This window comes from Clarias gariepinus, chromosome 6 (assembly GCF_024256425.1).
Source record: "Clarias gariepinus isolate MV-2021 ecotype Netherlands chromosome 6, CGAR_prim_01v2, whole genome shotgun sequence".
NCBI classification, from domain to species: Eukaryota; Metazoa; Chordata; class Actinopteri; order Siluriformes; family Clariidae; genus Clarias; species Clarias gariepinus.
Window position 1 is genome coordinate 5,066,937 of NC_071105.1, and position 21,122 is coordinate 5,088,058.

Genomic DNA, 21,122 nt, shown 5'->3' on the forward strand with positions numbered 1-21,122 from the left:
GTTTAACAGTTTTAGTATAGTCCTGTGATCTTGGAGTATATTTCGTATTTGAAAGCAGAAAGGGTAACAGAACCAGAGTGAGATTTCAGTTCTGAAATTTTAACTCACTGGAAGTGAGAGACAAAGAGTACACTTGGGGGGGGGTTATATGATTTTAGATCTTGAAAAACACCATGTTTGATACAGGTTAGTGCAATCGAAATGGAGCGGGATAACATAGCAAAACGTGTATTTTTTTTTTATCGTAGAGGCAGGGTATGAAATTGTGAACAAATCATTAAAACTTCAGCATTATGTATAAAATTGAATTCAGAATTCTTACTGCCAAGTGTGCAATAAGAGATGAAACACAGACTTGTTCTGTTCCAATCAGTGGAACACACCAGGCTCCCTTAACGTTTTAGCACTAGGGTTGATCTCCAGTGTGATAATAATGGTCAAGTTCATGGGATTAGTGTATGGCATGATGATGAATGCCATTATTGCACTTGAGAAGCAACCATACACATAAGACATACAGAATACATACCGCACCTTACTACTTCATGCTACTCATGCACACATGGTCATCATCTACTGTAGCATGTAAGGATGCTTGATATATGTAAATTAAGTTCAGCTTCTGTTCGTACATTGAAATTCATCATTTATCGCATATTTGGTAGGCTGGTGTCAGAGTGCGGGATCAGCCATTATACGGCGCCCCTGAAGCAGACAGGGTTAAGGGCCTTGTTCAAGGGCCCAACAGTGGCAACCTAGCAGAGCTGGGGCTCAAAATGCCGACATTCCGATCAGTAACTCAGAGCCTAAATACACTGAGCCACTACCGCTCTCTAACAATGTGCGTCTGTGTATATAGTATCCTTCCTCAACCCAACGCTGACTTCACTTCTGCCTATATATTATATAATATACGATAAATATCGAAGGATAGAGATATAATTCAGATCATCTACGCCTTCTCATGCTCTAGAAACACAATTTAATTTCTTGAAATTCATGTTTTAAGGACAAGCCTGCCGTCTGCCTTATTTGATATTTCACTGGCCTTGTATCCTTCTACAGTAACAGCATTGCTGCTTCTGCAGTGTGTGCCTTCAACCTCAGTGCCATCACGCAGGCCTTCAGTGGTCCATTCCGCTACCAGGAGAACCCTCGGATGAGCTGGCTGTCCACCCCAAACCCCATTCCCAACTTTCAGGTTGGAAACACACCAGCACCTCTTGTCTGTAATTACTTTTTTATCTCCAGCCTTTTGCAGAACAACACTATTCCCAAATGTTGTAAGCTGCAGGTCAAATCCATGATTGTTTTTACAATTCCGTCAAGCATCTCCGTGAATTATAATCCCAAGTCCCTGGGCTTGAATTTTAAACAATTAAAAAAATAAAAAAGTTTGTTGTCCCTGCGTGTCCTATACTATTTTCCTCTAGTACTGTGTAAATATACTATTCCAGTGTACGTTACCGTTACTGAACTGATGAACCCTTTCAAATTGTACTTTGTCCAGTGGACCCCTTCAGGTTTTTTTTATCGTTACCAGTGCACCATATTAATGTCCTGTGCAGGTCATATCTACTGATGTCCCAATTTCTGACTCTAGTTTCCCAATGCACTGTGTTGATGTCCTTCAATTTCAATGTTCCATCTCATAGAACTTCCCCAGAATAGTTGCCTTCCCAACATTCATTCATTCTAATCTCTTATCCCCAGGTTCTAGTCCAATGTTCCGAATGCACCATTTAAGTATATAGTCTAGTGTTGCTTTGCTATATTTCTGGTTTTCATTCTTTCTGTCTAAACTTTCTCAGTGTGGGACAGTAGGTGACAACAGCCCCGGTGGGAATCTAACAGAACGAAGTCTGCAGGATGCTCAGAGACTGTTTTTGATGAGTGAAGTTGTACAGCCTGTATCCGTTGACCCCTTGATCAGCCAGGATAATATCCGCTTTTCCAAACTGGTTGTGGACATCGTGCAGGGCCGGGACACGTTATACCACGTCATTTACATCGGCACAGGTCAGACATGGCGAAAGTGCTTCTTTAGAAAAGTTAGATGTGTATCTATACAGTAGGTGGAATAAAGCCTGAGGGATGTTTTGTGCACCTAATTGTCTTCAAAGTAATGATCATCATGTGGATAATGTGTGCTCCGTTCATTTCATTCTAGTACTCAAGAGACGCTCAGTAATCATGCAATTATAACCATATAGTTTCTGGTTTTATCAAACAGAACATGGCACCATTATCAAGGCGCTGTCCACATCCAGCCAAAATCTGCACGGATGTTATCTCGAGGAGATGAAGCTCCTTCCAGCAGATCAGCAGGAACCAATCCTTAACCTGCAGATCCTGCAGAGCGACAGGTCCCTGTTTGTGGGTTTGAGCAGTAGAGTTTTGAAGATCCCACTGGAGAGATGTTCCAGCTATGAATCTCAACGGTAAGCCGACACATACAGTACACATAGTTTTAGATTAGATTAGGTTCAACTTTAGTGCAGTTCTCCAGTGTACATGGCGTAAGTGGCAGTGTTAGCTCATCAGTTACCGATCAGAAGCTCAGGGGCTGAAGTCTCAACCCAGCCATGCTGTCACTGTTGAACCCTTAAGCAAGACATGTCACCATATTTTTAACCAGAGTTTTAAGATCCTGTGCTCTGACTTTACAAGCTTGTTAAAAAAAAAATCCAACCAGAAGTATGTACATAAGTAGCATATTCAAAGTTGTAAAAAAATCCAGATATAAAACTATGAGGTCATATTAATTCTGCCTTTTGCCACCAAAACAGCTCATTAAGGCATGGACTCCATTAGACGTCTAAAAGTATCCTGTAGTATCTGTCACCAAGTCATCATTAGCAGATTCTTGAGGTCCTGTAAGTTGTGAGGTGGGGCCTCCATGCATTGGACTTATTTTTCCAGCGCATCCCACAGATGAGGTGGCACAGTGGTGTAGTGGCTAGTACTGTTGCCTTGCACCTCCAGAGTCCAGGTTCGATTCTCGGCCAGGCTTGATCCCTGTCTCTGTGTGCATGGAGGTTGCGTGTTCTCCCTGCGCTTGGTGGGTTAACTTTGGGTACACCGCTTTCCTCCCACAGTCCAAGGACTTGCAGATTGGGCTAATTGGCATTTCCAAATTGCCCATAGTGTGTGTGTGCCCTGTGATGGATTGGCACCCTGTCCAGGGTGTAACCCGCCTCGTGCCCTAAGTCTCCTGGGGATAGGCATCAGGCCCCCCAGCGACCCTGAGGACAGGATAAAGTGGTATAGACGATAAGTGATTTCATAGATGCTTGATTGGACTGAGATCTTGAGGAATTGGAGAGTCAACACCTCAAATTCGTTGTGTTCCTCCGAGCCATTTTTGCAGTGTGTCAGGGTGCATTATCCTGCTGAAAGAGGCCACTGTCATCAGGGAATACTGTTTGCATAAAGGAGTGTACTTGGTCAGCAGCAATGCTTAGGTAGGTGGTACATGTCAAATAATATCCACATGAATGGCAGGACCCAAGGCTTCCCAGCAGAACATTACCCAGAGCATCTCACTGCCTCAGCATGGGCACCCTGACCTGTCTGCACCTGCACAGCCTCATATGCATCAAACTCCGATACACTGTGTGTTCTGACACCTCTCCAGAGTTGCACTGACCAAGTTGTTTATCCATCACAATTTGGTCCTTGTCAGAATCGCACAAATCCGTGCACTTGGGCATTTTTGCTGCTTGCAACACATTAACTTCACGAACAAAATGTTCACATGCTGCCTTATATATCTGTCCCACATCCAGCCGCCACCGTAATGAGATAATCAACGTTTCTCTCTTCACCTGTCAGTGGTCATAGCGTTATGGCTGAGCGTGAGTAGGTAGTAAAATACATAGAGTACAAGCAGTGTTTGAGCAATGGTGGAAAGGCATGGTGTGGAGACTTACTATACAGTCTGCAGTGGTGCTGTGCATCATCATGCACTGAAAAAGAAACTATTTCTTTGTAATTGATGAACATTTGCATAACATATTGCAAGCAACTGAAATCGCTATGACAGTGTACCATGGTAATATGCTATTCCAATACTACTGGTCCAAACCCCCCAAAAAACGACCTTTGTCCAAAGTACCCCTTCGTATGGGTCCAATCCATCCTCCTAATGCTCCCTATGTATTAAATAGTGGTTTTAGCTAATGACCACATTTGTCTCTAATGGCAACGTCTCTTGGTGTCTGCGGCACGGCTACGTGATGTGGCGAGAGGACGATGCATCTCTTAAAACTTAATATCCTTCATCAGTAATAGACAGAGTTAAACAACTTTGCTCGCGTTCCGCAGGAAAAAAAGCGCCGGCTAATTTATCCTCAGGCGGGAAATGGCTGTTGTTCAGCGGAGCTTAATTTACATATTACACACTTAGCCTATCGCAAATTGCATTACTACCGAAACTCCGATCCATTTTTTTATTTAAAAAAAACTATTCCCAGTCCGCGCGAGATAATAGATTTAACATGAAACTTTATTTTATAATATTTATTATGTAACATTTGCAATATTCTATCAGGTTCATTTTTCACATAAAAGCAATAAGGATGCAAATGTAGAAGTGTCTCTTTACCGATGTGTGTGTGTGTGTGTGTGTGTGTGTGTGTGAGGGAGTTTTCCAGACCAGCTGCTTTTCAAAATTCAGCCTCTGTATCTGCTATCGGGAAGCATGTGGAAATTATTATAAAAAAGAAAATAAAAAATAAATCCCATAAGCATGTATTGAAGTTATTTCAATTTTCTTGTATTGAATTTAATTTTCAATTTATTGCCAGCTGCTACAAATACATTTGGTCCTGTCTTTATAAAGACAAAGTCTGGATTGCGGAAACATAAGAATTTTCTCCTTAATCGCAATTTGTCATTTCCTGTTTTATTCCTGGACTTTGTTCCCAATGTCTTGCCCTTTCTTTACTCCATGTCCTACTGTATAGAGATGATTAGTTCTTTTCTGGCCATCATTCTTAACTTCGTCATTTTTCTATTCCTTGTGCCTCATGCAGCAACATTGTCTTCTTTAAAATTAAAATTTTCTCTTACCCTTTTCTTAAGGGGAAAAAACAAGAGATGTTGACGACAGATGCACTAAATGTTCTTACCCATCCTAATCTTCTCTTAGGCAGGTGAGCTGAATGATGAATCCTACTTGATCTTACATTGGAGGTGCATAATATTAGCATAGCGTTAGCATGTACTTAGCATAGGTAATGCCCCTTAAACACCATATAAGGGCAGGTGTGTACTGCGTCAAGTGCAAATCGGGGCACCAGAGTTGGAGAAAAAAAAAAACTTCAAAGAAAAACTTCAGCGAATAGTAACGATTTATTTAGTACATTGTAATGAAGTTGGAGCGAAGTCAGAGCATGGGCATTGATGTTACAGGTAAATCAAAAACGCAGTGATGGCGAAAAACTTTAATGCTGCGATTGCCGTGTCAGCCGCGGGACGGACGGTTAAAGAGGTTTGATGGCACATGTTCTGTAGTGTTTTATAAAGTTGAGGTTTTTTTATACCAGTTGAAGTGGATAGTGGGTTTCATAAGTACATGGTTTATAGAAATCTATAGGCAATCTGAAAGGGCTCAGCAGCCATGTATCCATCTCATCACACCTGTGCGTTCTTTTAAAACTCAAAAGCTCAATCGGACAAACAATGTGCGGACTGTGAAAAAATGGTTTTCTTATCTTGGGAAGAGAAGAGCAAAAAAAAAAAAAAGAGGAAATTATATCACTTCTTGCATGAGATCCCCATTTTCCTCTTGATGGCTTGTAGTTTCCTAAGGACGGTTCCCAGTTCCAGTGTCTGTCGTTAAATCTTCTAGTACCTTAGTACCATCTTCATCTTCTATACCACTGATCCTGTCCAGGGTCTCTGGGTCCAGGAGCCTATCTCAGGAGGCTTTAGGCACGAGGCAGGGTACAGTTTGGACAGGGTGAGGGTAATTCGTCACAGGACACACACACACACACTACCGGGAACTTGGGAACGCCAGTAAAGCTAATCCATAGACTGTGGGAGGAAACCCACCAAGCACGGGGAGAACATGAGAACTCCATTCACACAGTCTAGAACCCTCGACCCTGGAGGTGCAAAGCCACCGTGCCACCTACTTTAGTTTCCTATTTTCCCAAGTTCTTATTTCCTATTTATAGTTCAATTTAGGTTGTTGGTAGTTAAGTCTTTAATTTCCTAGTCTCTATCCTAGTTTTTTGTTTCCCTTTTCATCCAGTTCCCTTGCTTTGGTATCAAACATTCAAAAATTTCGACTCATATTGTCACGTTACGTATAGCCTGCAAACAGCAGCCAGCATTATTATAAATAGAACGTACCCGTTTCTAACTGTGTATGCATTCATAGTAATTTTTTTAAACGTCCACCGTCCCATCATCACGTTATGTCCCCATGTGTACAGTTAGTTGCTCTGTGTTTTTATTAAGCCTCTGGTGCTCCCAGCCCCACTAATGAGATTTATTTAATGGGTCTTAACTAGAAGCTCATTAGTACTTTCAGGTGTTTGTGACAGATTTAGAGGAAATACTTAAATACCGCTGCTCTTGGCAGGAAAGTACAAAAAGCCATTTATTTTCTTGTTTCCCCATTTATTTATTTATTTTCCTGCATTCGAGGTGTCATGTGTCACTAAGAGTTTTCCAGGAGATCCATCACCTTGTGACAGGAAGGTGTGTGTGTGTGTGTGTGCTCTTTCCAAGTAGAGGTTCTCTTTTATACAATGCAGGGCTTGTCAGCATGTCCATGTTGCCCTGGTGCTGTCTTGAATGTTCACCTAGCTAAACACACACACACACACACACACACACTCACACACACACACACACACACACACACACACACACACACACACACACACACACACACTTACGCTCATACAGTATGTATTTACATGAACATAAATTCACACTATATGTGAAAATCATGACGTACTGTAGACTATAGATGATCATGTACGAGGCTACAGGTGATCACATGATCACATGTCTATAGATGATTACGTGTAAGGGTGCGGGTGATCACATGCAGTCTACAGATGGTCAAATATGGACTATAGATGGTCTTGTGTAGACTAAAGATCCATCCATACATCTAGGAACCTCTGTAATCCAACTAGGGACTGTGGAGGCCAACAGTAACCATTGTATTTGTCACCATTTGTGGTAGGACCTCCAATCAACTTTCACACACAAAGCAGGGAAAGAACATGCAAACTCCATGCACACAGACCCTGAAGCGGAAATCAAACCCCATCCACCCTGGAGATAACCACTAAGCCATACATGGTCATGTGTAAACTATGGATGGTTGCATGCCGTCTACAGATGGTCACCTGTAGACTCTAGCTGGTAGAGTAGATGGTCACCTGTAGACTATAGATCACCATGTAGTCTATGCATGGTCACATGTTTGCTCCTAAAGGGTTGATGAGCTTTGGGTTTGTTAATCAATAATGTAAAGCAGTTTTTTTTTTTTTCATAATAGAAAAATGTGTGGCTCCAATCTCCAGAACACACACACACACACACACACATATGGGTTACAGCTGTCTTATGCTGTGGGATTGTTCGCGGGACGCTCAGACGCAGTGGTGTGTGAAGAGCACTCCTGTTGATTGAGCGTATGTGTGTGTGTTTAAAGAGATGACACATACCTGGCATCCCAGACTGTTTACTCTCAGTGTCCCTCTGTGTCCATCAGGAAACGGAGACAGAGAATAAAATAATAGTTATATCAGTAAGCCAGTTCTGCAACACAGATGAATAAATTAAACTGATTCATTGTATAATGGAGAATCGCCCATCTCCGTGCTTTCTGTGATCACTGCATATTTGCTACGCCGGATGATTTCAGTAATAATTAAATCAGAGAGGAAACACAGTAAACAAATTGCATCTTTTTAAATGAGTGTTTTGATCAACAATGTGGCATGTGGCATCCGTGTACTTAAGTCATTATTCTCTTAAAATCTGCTTCACCTTTAAAAGCAGTAAAGTAGTTTGACATCAGGTTTTTTCTTTTTTCTTTTTTGTTAACAATTAATTCATGAACATTCATTCGATTTATTCATTTATTTTATGTACGAATTCTCCTCAGAAGGAAAGGGACACCTAATACATGGGATAATAATACATTTCATTTATTTTAATAAATAATACATTTTAGCCATTTTACAAAAAACGCAAAGAAATTAGAAAAAACAGGAAATATGCATATTTATCGTAGATGTTTCCTAATGGTTCCATTAGCTTTAATTAACTCTTGACAGCTACATTTTCTTGTTTGTAAGTTGTGCAGAATGATATGAAAGTTTTAATTGAGGTCTTTCATTTTCTTCCTGGTTTAGTGGTTAGCACTCTCACCATGTCACCCCAGGCTCTCGGGTCTGATCCACCAAGGTCCAACAGATGTGTTTATGTCTGTTCATGCTCCAGGGGAAATAACCCACAGATAAGGCATTAATTTATAACTCTATACCTATAATTTTGCTCATTGCTTTGCCCATAGATCTGTTTTTTGCAAAACAAATGATACATAAGACTTTTACTGAATCTCTCAATAGTGTGAGAAAAAAGTATACCATGACTTACATTCGAGGAAAGTCAGAGTTAGTTCAAAATGCAGACTAGGTATTTAGTGTATATAAAGTCTATATGAAGCGTACACACCGCACCATCCATGTAATCTAGCAACCAACAAAATTCAATGAAAAATGATTTTTATTAACATCGATTTTTTTTAGTGGGAGTTTTTGATATCTTTCGGGTATAATCTGACTGATCTGGATATATCTTCCGAGGCACGTAATAAAATGCACTCATTGTTGATAGACACACAGCACTCAGGTGAGAAAACATTAAATGTGCCATGGAACAATGTGAAGATCACAACAAGTGGAGAGAAAAGAGCACCTCTGAGAGAGGACCAGGAAAAGGACGGCGCTTGAAAATGGACAAAAGAAGCAGACGGAAATCATCAAAGAATCTGCAGAGAGACAACTCTGATATGACGGGTGGAATAACTACCAAGTATTGTTCACACCCTGCATGTGACCAAGAGCCTCTCCTATTCTTCACATGCCTGGGCTGTAGGGGGGGATGACTAGATAGAAGCCTTTTGTCCAAAAAAAAAAAAGCTTAATTCAGTTCAGACTATGTAGCAAAAATATTTTATGGTCTAATAAGTCCAATGTAAACTTTTTGAAGTATAAAAGATATTTTGGCACCAAAAACAAACAAACAAGACACTGGTACAAAACAAGGCACCTAAAGGAGCATCACAAGTGTGGTGAATCATGATGGTGGCAAGAGGAACAAGATGGAACATAAGTGCAGGAATGTGATTATTCCCGAAACAAACACAAGAACTACAGGACTGTACCAAGGTTTTGTTTTTTTTACTCTTATTTTTTCATATTAAATGAATTGATGTACTGTAGATTAGATTAAAGAAATAAAAACGCTTTACTGTCAAAAGCTGCAAAATGCCTAAATATACAATTAAAAATTGTATTGTTTATGTAACAACTACAGCAGCGACCTCATTTTCCCTCTCGTCTGTTCCAACCACTCAGCATTCAGCATCAGCAGTACACTAATCATCTGCACTGGTTCATAAATTTGCGTTAGATGTTTTTTTAAATGCTTTAATGGTTCATCTGTCACTGTCCTGAAAATCTGTGAAACATGAACTGAAACAGTAAATGTATAAAGCCTGGAGACTCCCACAACCCCTCCCCCAGGCAGCTGCCCCTGTTTGGAAGGTACCGAGATACGAGGCATGGGGGATCGGTGGGAGTTGGAGCGAAGCTTGGCATGAAAAACTAAGACGAGGCTTGGCACAGGAGGTGAGAACTTGGCAGGAGTGCTGTGACAGAGCCCAGCAGGGATTTTGGGTAGGGACTTGGCCTGAACACTGGGCCAGGCTAGTGGCAAGCATGAAGTCACTGAAGTTGAAGTATGCTGCAGGGATGACGTCATTGAATCAGGGGTGCTAAGCAAGTATCATGTTTTTGAAGCCAAGCCATTGTTGAATTCAGCGCAAGTACAATGTCATCAAAGCTGGGTTTTCGAGGCTGAGCAGAGAGCAGAGCATATTGTTCTCAAGGCTAGATTAAACTGCAAGCATGAAGTCATGGAAGCGGGAATGTGAATTAGGCACGACAGTTTCAAAGTGAATTCCAAAGCCTGCTGACTGGCCCAGTTAGATATTCTGACCATCCTTACCAGGGTTCTTCTGTCATGGCGTAGAACATGGTGGAGAGCACATTGAGCTGTAAGCTGTGCCGCATTCTGTGGTATGACTTGACAGTGTGCAGTCCCAGGAGTCTCCAGGTCTCCAGCTTGGAGTTATCACGTGTGTACATCCCAGGAGATGTCGAGCCATCCTCTCAACCTCATGCCGATCTACACTTCCAATGGTCAGTTGAAGCATGGGAGCCTTTCCAACCTGAAAAAGTTTGAGTTTCTTGTTGTTGGCTTTTAGTTTGCACATGGTAGGGGAGCCTTCTCATCCCGGACAACTTTGTGCTGCTCTTGATTGGCCCTTTTTTGGCAAATGGAACAAGGAGGCTTCTCACTCCGGATACCTCGGTACTTCTTGCGGTGTAACGCAAGCCGAGATCTGGCCAGTTGCTTGCTCCTTGTTGCCTGTTAGCCTTGTTATTATAGCTCTAATAACCATTGTGGTGATGGTGGGGGAAGTCCTGTTATGGTCTGGTATTTTTCCATGACATGGAAGGTGAAATGCAAGTGCATGTCTTTATTAAATTTGCATGAATGAAATAACCATAGGCGGCATGGTGGCATAGTGTCCTTACCTCCAAAGTTGAGGGTTGTATCCCGCCTGGGTACTCTGGGTTTAGAGTTAAGGCATGCATGTTGGGCTAATTGGAATTTCCAAATCCCGGTAGCATGTGAGTGTGTGTGTGTGTGTGTTTGTGTGCGCTGCCATAAGCTGGCACTCCATCCAGGGTGTACCTTTCCTCATGGGACAGGCTCCAGGCCTCCTGCAGGCATGAACAGGATAAGCAGTATACATAATAAGTGAGTGAGAGTACATAAACATAGGAACTGAAGCTATGGTTATATTAGCATTTAGCGCAAAAATCAGAAAACAAACTTGAGTATAGTGATGTTGGCACAAACCAAAAACAGACTCAAAACGGCACTAACTTACAGGTTTATATACAGATTTACAGGGGAAAAAAGGAGAACTAAACAGGAAGCAAACATAGCAAGAGAGAGCAGGATCATGCTACAAGTCTGCTTCTCTTCAGCTCATAACGGAGCTTTACTCGAGATAGATGGCAGCACAGATTTCTCCGAATTCCAGTCTAACCTGAAAGCCTCTTTTAGACAGCTGAAGATGAAGAAAAACCTTTCCAGCACGATAACGACCCAAAGGAGAAATCCAAGCTAACAATGGAACGGCATCAAAGGAAGAAGATAACGGTTTCAGAGTCGTCCAGTCAGATGCCAGATCTAAATCCCATCATAAACCTGTGGAATGATGTACGTAGAGACAGCTGTGCACTCAAGATCCGTTACGATGCGATAGATCTGGATGCTTATTTAAGGAAGAGTGGAATAAAATTACACCAGTACAGACGTGCTGGAGTCGGTGGACTGAGCGAGACAAAACATGTTGTAAAGGAGTATTAATTAAGGGTGCGTAGACTTATGCAGGTAACGAGGTCATTGCTACTGTACGTATAGATGATCCGTCCTGCCTTTCATTAAACAAGCTGCCACTTTTACAGGAGTGTATAGACGGCACATCCGTTTATATTATTAGTGTAAAAGCAGAGTGGCTGGAAACCATTCAGAACTTCGCTTAGATTTCATCAGTGTTGATATACGATTAACCGTGTGTGTGTGTGTATGTGTGTGTGTGTTTTCTCCTGTAGGGAATGTTTGTATGCGAGGGATCCATACTGTGGTTGGGACAGAAAACAGAGACGTTGTACTACGATCGAAGCCAGCTCCAACATGAGCCAGTGGAGCCAAAACATCACACAGTGTCCTGTAAGAAACACACACACACACACACACACACACACACACACACACACACACACACACACAAACAAACAAATAGAAAATAATAGAACTACTGTTTTACAGTACTTTAGCCGTTACACAATGACGAGGGAGACAAGAGACAAATCCTAGTCGTCAATCTGGTGACAAAATTATGCGAAATTTCTGAATAATGTCCAAAAAGGAGGCTCTGTGATCAGTTACAGTGATGAGTATTATTGCAACACACCTTATTCACAAAGCTTCTTAGAATTCTCTCAGAGAGCTCCTATCCTAGCTTAAGAAGTCCTAGCTGGGAGTCCTAGACTAAAAGTGACTTAGGAAACTTCTCTGAGTGAGGAAAATACAAAAACCTGTATCTTAGTGAGGAGGTGTGGTCTTAAAATGTGCTCTAATTTCCTTTGTGAAAATAGAATATATGACAATAGAACAGACAGTGAAATCATAATGTTTGTATATAAAGAAATTGTATAATCATGACTATGGGCTAGTTTATGCAACGTTTCTGTTATAGGCCAAATATCTTAAAGTTAATTTTGTAAATCATTTCATCTTTACTAAGATTTAGTCCTAAATTTAGAGAAATTCTAAGAAAATGTATAATAATAATTAGAATAACTCTAAGAATTTTTGTAGAATTTGGTCACTAGGAGAAACGTTTAGGTTTAAGAAGCTTTGTGAATACGGGCCCTGATTCTGATTTTTCAGGAGCAGAATCTGACCCGAGATGGCGGCTTCAGCTCCTGGTCTCCGTGGCGGTCTTGTACCCATGATGATGGAGGTGAAACTTCAAGCACCTGCCTGTGTCGCTCTCGTGCGTGTGACCACCCAGTTCCTCAGTGTGGGGGAGCGGAGTGTGTGGGACACATGATGGAGGTGACCAACTGCTCCAGGTGACGTTAAACCCATGAGAGCAGAAGATTCTGCTTGGTACTTGCTGTGCTCTTTAATATGGCTCTTTGTTTATGTGTGTGTGTGTGTGTGTGTGTGTGTGTAGAAGTGGAGGTTGGACTCCCTGGTCCTCCTGGTCTCCGTGCAGCACCAGCTGTGGTGTCGGGTTTGAGGTCCGTCAGCGTTCATGCAGTAACCCCACCCCTCGACACGGAGGGAGAGTGTGTGTGGGCCAGACACGAGAGGAGCGGTGAGACACACATATACACACACACACACTCAGCACTTAGAATCACTATTAAAGCAAGATATGCATAAATGCGTGTGTGTTCCTGTGATCTTGTGTTTGTGTAGGTTGTGTAACGAGGACTCTGTCTGTCCTGTGCCTGTGTCCTGGGCCCAGTGGACCTCCTGGTCTACATGCACAGCGGCGTGTGGCGGCGGTTATCAGTCCCGTGTCCGAACCTGTGAGAATGGAGTCTCCTGCCCTGGGTGTCCACAGGTAGACACTCAACCTGTCAATCAAAATAATGTCCAATTAAACCCCGCCTCCTGAATATGGCAGTTTTGTTACCAGAGGAGTTTGAAAGTATATCATCATCAAGTATATCCAGGATTGAAAGAAGCAATATGGCTGTAATTTTGAATTAACCAAATATCAGATGATTTGACAAAAAATATTCTTTTTTTTTTCTCATGAAGGAGTACAGGACGTGCAATCTGGAGGCATGTCCTGAGGTACGTCGATACACACCCTGGTCTCCCTGGTACCCCATGAACGTGACAGTGGGCGGAGTCAGACAGGAGCAGCGCGTGAGACACACCTGTCGAGCGCCGCTGGCTGACACACACCTCCTCCAGCTGGGCAAACGCAAAGTGGAGACGCGTCACTGCCCAAATGCTGGCGGAGCGCCAGGGTGTGAGACTGACGGTAAAACACACACACTGAGTTATACTGAGTGTTTAGATTGTGCAGAACAATAAACCTATGTCTCTATATAATCCCGTGCTAGTGCGTAGATACCATCTCAAGTTTTCTCGGTACGCCAGACCCACGATCATACTGCTGGCTTCACGTCTAAAACGCTGGCCTCCCAGGAACTACTTTAATGCCCCAAACACGGGGGAATGGTTTGGAGTGAGGTCAGGACTGTACACCGGGTGTGGCAGTCACTCCCAGCCGAGTTCCTGTAATGTGCCACTGGTGTTGGTGGACCGTGCATTTTGCATTGTCCTGTAAAAACAAAGAAGACCTTTTTATTAAACTAAAGGGCCAATAAATAGGTTCCTGGGAGGCCAACGATTCAGATATCAAGCAGGCGGTCTGATCATGGCTCTGGGATAAGTGGGATTAGTCTCGCAGGAGGTTATATAGAGAAATAAAGGGAGTTTTTACTCTCATAACTGTGTTCTGTTATTCTGCACAATAAAAAGTCCCGCTTTGACTTGAACACCCCTCATATAATTACAATAAAATAAAATTGACACTACAAATTAGGTTTGCAAAATAAAAGAGTATTAATATACTAATTCAAATTACATGTAACAAAATTTACAAAGTGTGAAAAATATATTAAAAATGATTATAAGAGGAAGTGACATGTTTTTGAGACATTACCCCTCATAATTCAGCTCACTGTCATCAGTCCACTGTGTTCTCGTACCTTATACACTATTCACTTTAGAGAACACCTACATGCTTCGAGCAAACTTTTAAAAAGTCCATTGGAATAATTATTTTTATTAAACCCTAAAACAATGTAAATTATGAAAATTGAAAATATTTATTTGTTAATATCAGCATAGATTTACATCACCAACACTTAAACAATTATTATAAATATCATGTATACAATAATATCCTTAGTATTAGTAATAGTAGAAATAAGCAGTCATGTCTACTGCATGTTGCATTCTTTCTCCACGTTTTTTAAGATTAGATTCAGCTTTATTGTCATTGTGCACATTGAGTACATGTACTGTACAGAGCCAATGGAATGCAGTTAGCGTCTAATCCGAAGTGCACAAGTGGCCTATGTACAATAAATAACAGTGTTTTATACGAACACAAGATGCATATGATATAACAGAGTTATGGTGTGTATATAGTGAGATAGTAATGTGCAGTATACGTGTGTAACACTATATGTCTTATTATTATTATTATTATTATTACACTATATTATTACACTATATGTCACTATATTATTATTAATAATGTACAGTGTAACTGTGCAAATCATTCCATCTCGTTCATGCAGATCTAGTCCAAGACTTAGTGAGCATGGCACAACCTTCGACCCCCGTTCAGGGCGTGACCTGGTTGTCCTGGGAGACGTGGTCTTCCTGTTCCAAGGAGTGCTCCAGAGGCTTTCGAACACGTAAGCGCTTGTGCGTGAGTCCTGATGGAAAAAGTCCTGCGTTCCCGTGCAGTGGAACACCGGTGGAGTACCAGGACTGTAACACACAGCCGTGCCCAGGTGCCCGAATCCCACAAGTAGACACTTTATGGAAAAGGAAGCTGATTAGAAACAGGATTATTATGAAATCTTGTATTTTATTTGATTTTAGATAGCTAAGTAACAGAATTGCCTTTGTGCTGTAGTGAAGGGGGCGTGGTCATGCTGGTCTTCCTGGTCGGAATGTTCCACTTCCTGTGGAGGCGGGCATTACCAACGCACTCGCACCTGTTCAAACCCCGCCCCGGCCCACTCAGGGGACATCTGCGTCGGCCTGCACACTGAGGAGGCTCTGTGCAACCTGCATGAGTGTGATGGTGAGACACACACACACACACACACACACACACACACACACACACACACATACACATAATCCAAATGAAATATTTTGTGGTCACAGTCTGGAATGTGAATATATAAGCGTGTATGTGTGTGGATCGTAGGTGGATGGGGGATGTGGTCCGAATGGGACGAGTGTGAGGACGGGTTTCAGTACCGCACTCGAGTGTGTGAGATAAGCCCCGCCCCCTGTAAGGGAAACCACACTGATCAGAGGGCGTGTCCTCCAAAAGACAGTGCAGGTAAGTTCGCCTTTCACTGTCTCCCTATTTAAGGCTAATGTTACCCCATATTTATAGGGAGAAATAAGGCCCTTTACTTATACCACAGCAATTTAATGACAATTTCCTTCATCACTCGTTTTTTTGTTCTTTCTTTTGAGTATTAAAGCTTGTCATGTGACCAATACACAAACCTATGAAAAGCTCATCATTATGGATTGCTGACACTAGAATCACTAAACAATCTTTACTAAATAAGAGATTATATAATAATAATGCTACTGTATTCTCTTTTTCTCTTTTCAAGTCGGCTCTCCAGGAGGGAAGAAAGGCTTAAACTGTGGAGGTAACTCCAATCATTCTGCCTGTACAGTATTTCCCTGCATCGTACTATCCTATGCTGTGCTCAAACTAATCTCGTGTTCGCGTCAATCTTTTTTTTTTTTTACCCAGATTTCCGTGTTGTGTAGCGGTGCATGTAATAAAAACCATGAATAAATAATTAGCTGCTAGCTAAACACATGGTTAATAAGATGATCAGTCATTCTGCGGAGCTTAAATTTGAGCCTGAAGCTAGAACTAAAATCAGCTCTCAATCCTCCAGTGGAAAATGTTCCTGAATTCGCTCTCTCTCTCTCTCTGTCTTTCTCTCTCTCTGTCTCAGGTTTCTCGTTGTTTCACCTGATCCTGACAGGCGCGGTCTCCTTCCTGGTAGCGTTGCTGGGATCTGTTCTTGTCTACGTGTTTTTTCAGAAGGTCTACAAACCCATCCAGGAGCCTGCAGTGATCCATCCCAACACCCCCAACCACCTCCATCACAAACACAACACCAGCACGCCGAAGAACGAGAAGTATACTCCCATGGAGTTTAAGGTACTCACCATGCCACTCTGCATTTCTCCTCTTATCTCTTATAAATCTGCTTAATATGAGAGTCTCAGATTCCCACCTGTCTGTTAAAACTTGTCATAAATATAGCAAAAAACCCAAGAGTACTAAATGTTAATTTCTTTTTTTTTTTCTCTTAAGGGAGCTTTAATTATCCAAACGTCTACTCAGAGTAGAAAGGTCTATAATTGGATTGGTGCAATAACCAGTGAAATTACACCTAGAGTTAATTAAAAGCTGTAACTCGTGATGAGTAGACAGGACACAGAGTTTGTTAAACAGGTATTGAAGTCAGTTGAGGGTAAGCCAGGCAGAATGATGGGTAATTCATAAAATTCAGGGAAAACAGCAGAAGATTAAAGCACAATAACAGGGTGGAGAGAATAACCATGAAGTGCACAGAACAAGCATAAATAAGAAAACACACAGTAGACTCCACAAATATCAGTAAGAAGACCAAAACACTGGAGGATGGAAAAAGCAAATAATGACCAAAAGACAGGAAACAGAGATCGAAAGACAGGAAACAGTGACAAAAAGACAGGAAACTGATCAAAAGAAAGCAAACAGTGATCAAAAGATGGAAAACGGAGATCAAAAGAAAGCAAAAAGTGACCAAAAGACAGGAAACTGAGATCAAAAGAATGGAAACAAAGACAAAAAGACAGGAAACAGTGAACAAAAGATATTAAACAAAGACCATAAGACAGGAAACAGTGAACAAAAGACAGGAAACAGTGACCATAATACATTAATCAGTAATCAGACGGGTATCAGAGACTAAATAAGGTTTTGCTTAACTTTCTAGATGTTGCGCAATCACAGGACAACACATTTATCGGCCCACTCTCATAAAGTTGTTATTAATTGGATATACAGTAGTTACAGTGTTTAGAGTCACGGATCGCATCTTTTTTTTTTTAAGCAGCCAAATATAATTTCTGCCATATAATATATAAAACTTAAAGAACACTTAAAATGACCTCTTGTCAACAACATTCCAAATGTCCAATTTTAAATATGATTTAAAGTGCAGTGGAAAGTGCATGATTCTGTTTTGGCCTGGTCTATTTCGTAACGTCTCCTCCTCCAGTTTAAGCCTGATTTCCGTAAAGACATTCTCTGGTCCCATGCTTCGTTTCTTGCCCAGTGTGTCTGTTAAGATTCTGGACAGAGAGACTCCGATTTGGTTGCTGGACTGCGCTTTGGATTTGAGTTCCTCGACTTGCTTCTGATTGCTGGGCTCGGAGACTTTGATTAGCGTTCACTGATTCTTTGCCCGGCTGTCACTGGAATTAAATATTTTCGACTCGTCTCTGACTTGCGGATAAATGACCTGATTATGATTCACAGAGTCCTTAAGTTAGCGTTAGCTTCTCATCTGAATAAAGAGACTCTAAAGAGAATCAAACACAGATTATTTCCTGGAATTACTTATTTTTCTGAATTTTAATTTCTATTTCTGAATTTTTGTTAAAGAGACTCTTTTCAGATCTGTTTTGAAATTATTGATCTTAAGCGTTTTTTTTCTCTCATGCCAAGGATCATAGTTTTACGCCCTCAGAGCGGTCAGCCAGACTCTGAGAGAGAAAAGCCTCTCTATACTCACAACTCCATCAAAGACATTAACTACCTCCATCTCAGCTAGTAATCACCAGACTCGGTGTTCACGCTGTTTATCCCTGCAATCACAAGTACTCACATTCTTTGCTTTGCCAGCTTGTGGTACTTCAATAAAGATTAAAGTTTTTTTCATTAGAACTTGTGTGCTCGCTTGTGGGTCCCCCGGTGCGTTCAAACCTGTGAGCCGTGACAGTCTTTTTTTATTTTTTTTCGTTTTTTTGTTACTATGTTTTTATTCACACATAAAGGTGCTCACCTTCTTCCTTTGATCTATAGTGAATGAACGAACTTTAAATCCTCTTGGGATGAAAAAGAGTCTTGTGTGGGTAAAATAAATGAGTATTTTAATAAAACAGCAATGTTTATATATTTGAGTTCTAGTATTGTTATTGTTTGGCCTGTTTTTACCCAGAGTGGGTTTTGAGCAGAGGCTAGGCAGGATTTTTTCAGTGTGATTTGGCAACCCTGGTGATAAAAAGATTCGCCTATGCATTGCTAAAACCCCATCCAAGTATTGTGATACATTGCACTCCTACTAATATCTCTATGGAAGCTTAACTGGACCATAAAAGTGTTGCTTTAAATTAATTTACACTATGAAGGGTAAACTTTTACGTTTAATTCATAGGTCACATGCACGCTGAACTGTGTGTGAGGGATTCTTACTGATCAACTGTGGTTTGTCACACCACTATTTATTGTTACTGTACACATCATTTATTATTATTTCAATTGCAGTAAACACTAATATCAGTCCACTAGGACTGGAATCATTCATGCTTATTGACAAAATAGTTAAAGAGGTTGCCAGATTGAGATAGTTTAAAAGAAAAACTTATTTTAAAGTGGGAAACGTCTCCCTTTTCTAACACCCACATTTCTCAAAAGTCTCATCTTGGTAATGACATTAAGACGTAAAAATGCTCTCTTTTCTGTTTTCATAGACACTGAACAAGAACAACTTGCTGCCAGATGAGAGCTGTAACTTCTACCCTCCTCCTCCGCCCCAGACGAACGTCTACACCACTACATACTACGCTCCTCCCCTGGGAAAATACGACTTCCCGTCTTTGGACTCTCCCTGCAGGAACTACATGCACAGCTGAATTCCAGACTCGAACCTTCCGAACTGTGTGCTATCTCATGTGCAGCGATGCAGCATGAACCTCTAGAGTGTGTGGATGTTCAACAAGAGCTCAGCACAATCTTGGTCTTAAAAATCGTTGGAAAAGAAAACAAGGGAATAAATAAAAAACGGATATGTACTGGGTGCTTTACATTGTTTTGGACGTCTAGGGCAAAAAGTTGATGGAAGGCCGGTGGTCCAAAAGGCACGAACACACCACTACGCGACCAAAATATGGAAACTTGTCCACATGCAACTAAACCAGGACACCTTTGTGCAGGATCCACCGATCTGTGAGTCTTCCACAATGACAAAGACCTTGTGATGGAAAGCAGAAACACTGTATGACTTTGGATCTGGCATGGTGTTCACATCAGACTTTAATAACTTACCATCCTTTTATCCTTTCAGCGACAGAATCTGATCCATTTATGCTTTGACTGTGCAATCGCATCACATTTAATACAAGAATTCATGAAGATGCCACGCTGAAAATGGCACCTGAATACTTTTATAAACAATCTCACCGACTACCTACATAAACTTGAATACCACTGGGGACTAATGTAGCTTTTATTGCTAAAAGGAGCCTCAGCCTGGATGTACGGTTTACGGTTCACACACACACAGCTGTTTTTTTTTTGTTTGTTTATGTTTTTTAAACCAAACCAGTGTTGTTAACTTACACCATACATTCTACTTAAGATGCAACTTAGCGTTAAACGCATCCACTTACACACATTCCAAAAACTATCGTATGGTATATTACGTGTGTATAAAAAATGATAAGTGTGTATACACAGGTCTCTGTGTGAGTTTGATTTGTGTGTGTAGACACATTAGCTGCTCAGAAACCAACATTAAATATGTTACATTAATGCAAGTCTGTTATTACAATGTAACTAACAGTGTAACTACATTGTAATAAACATTGTACTAATTAGGGATTTATTGATACCAACACTGATACCTTTTACACACACACACACACACACACACACACACACACACACACACACAAGTCTGACTGAAATAGCAAAGGAATGAGTCTATAGGCGCCTCAGTGCATAAATAAGTATACATATTCCACCCAGACATATATGCAGAGAGCTGAATAAACTGTCCTGTGCTGTCCTGCGCTGATCAGCAGGCTGTAGTGTGTCATGCGCTCAGTACTGGTATCTGTATCCATGAGAACCAACTGACATACTCATATTGAGTCTGAAAAAAAAACTGGCATACTGGCATCATTAGTGTGTGTATGGCAGAGACATAAGTCCTGTTCCTCACACTTGTGTCCTTCCTTCGTCTCCCACACGCCTCTGAGACGAGTGAAGCCGGAATCCCTAAACTCATATTTCTGTATAAACTCAGTTGCGTAAATCATTTTAGTTAAAGGTGAAAAGCTTAAGAACTGTACTAATAACTTTTTAGAAATGTTTCAGATCAAAGGGAAAACACTTCTCTTTGAAGTTCACTAAGGAAATG

At 41.2% G+C, this 21,122-nt stretch overlaps 1 protein-coding gene across 1 annotated transcript in view; it reads left to right on the forward strand.

Moving 5' to 3' along the window:
• Positions 1-20,432, forward strand: part of sema5bb (sema domain, seven thrombospondin repeats (type 1 and type 1-like), transmembrane domain (TM) and short cytoplasmic domain, (semaphorin) 5Bb) — a 72,674-nt gene extending 52,242 nt beyond the window's left edge. Inside the window, exons 9-22 of the mRNA XM_053499126.1 lie at positions 1,066-1,201; positions 1,812-2,019; positions 2,234-2,441; positions 11,952-12,069; positions 12,793-12,977; positions 13,082-13,225; positions 13,330-13,477; positions 13,678-13,906; positions 15,237-15,455; positions 15,581-15,751; positions 15,881-16,018; positions 16,305-16,343; positions 16,662-16,870; positions 19,453-20,432. Coding sequence (XP_053355101.1) covers positions 1,066-1,201; positions 1,812-2,019; positions 2,234-2,441; positions 11,952-12,069; positions 12,793-12,977; positions 13,082-13,225; positions 13,330-13,477; positions 13,678-13,906; positions 15,237-15,455; positions 15,581-15,751; positions 15,881-16,018; positions 16,305-16,343; positions 16,662-16,870; positions 19,453-19,614 — 2,314 coding nt within the window. The 3' untranslated portion in view covers positions 19,615-20,432. The remainder of the gene's footprint in view (positions 1-1,065; positions 1,202-1,811; positions 2,020-2,233; positions 2,442-11,951; positions 12,070-12,792; positions 12,978-13,081; positions 13,226-13,329; positions 13,478-13,677; positions 13,907-15,236; positions 15,456-15,580; positions 15,752-15,880; positions 16,019-16,304; positions 16,344-16,661; positions 16,871-19,452) is intronic.
• The last annotated feature ends 690 nt before the right edge of the window (positions 20,433-21,122 follow it).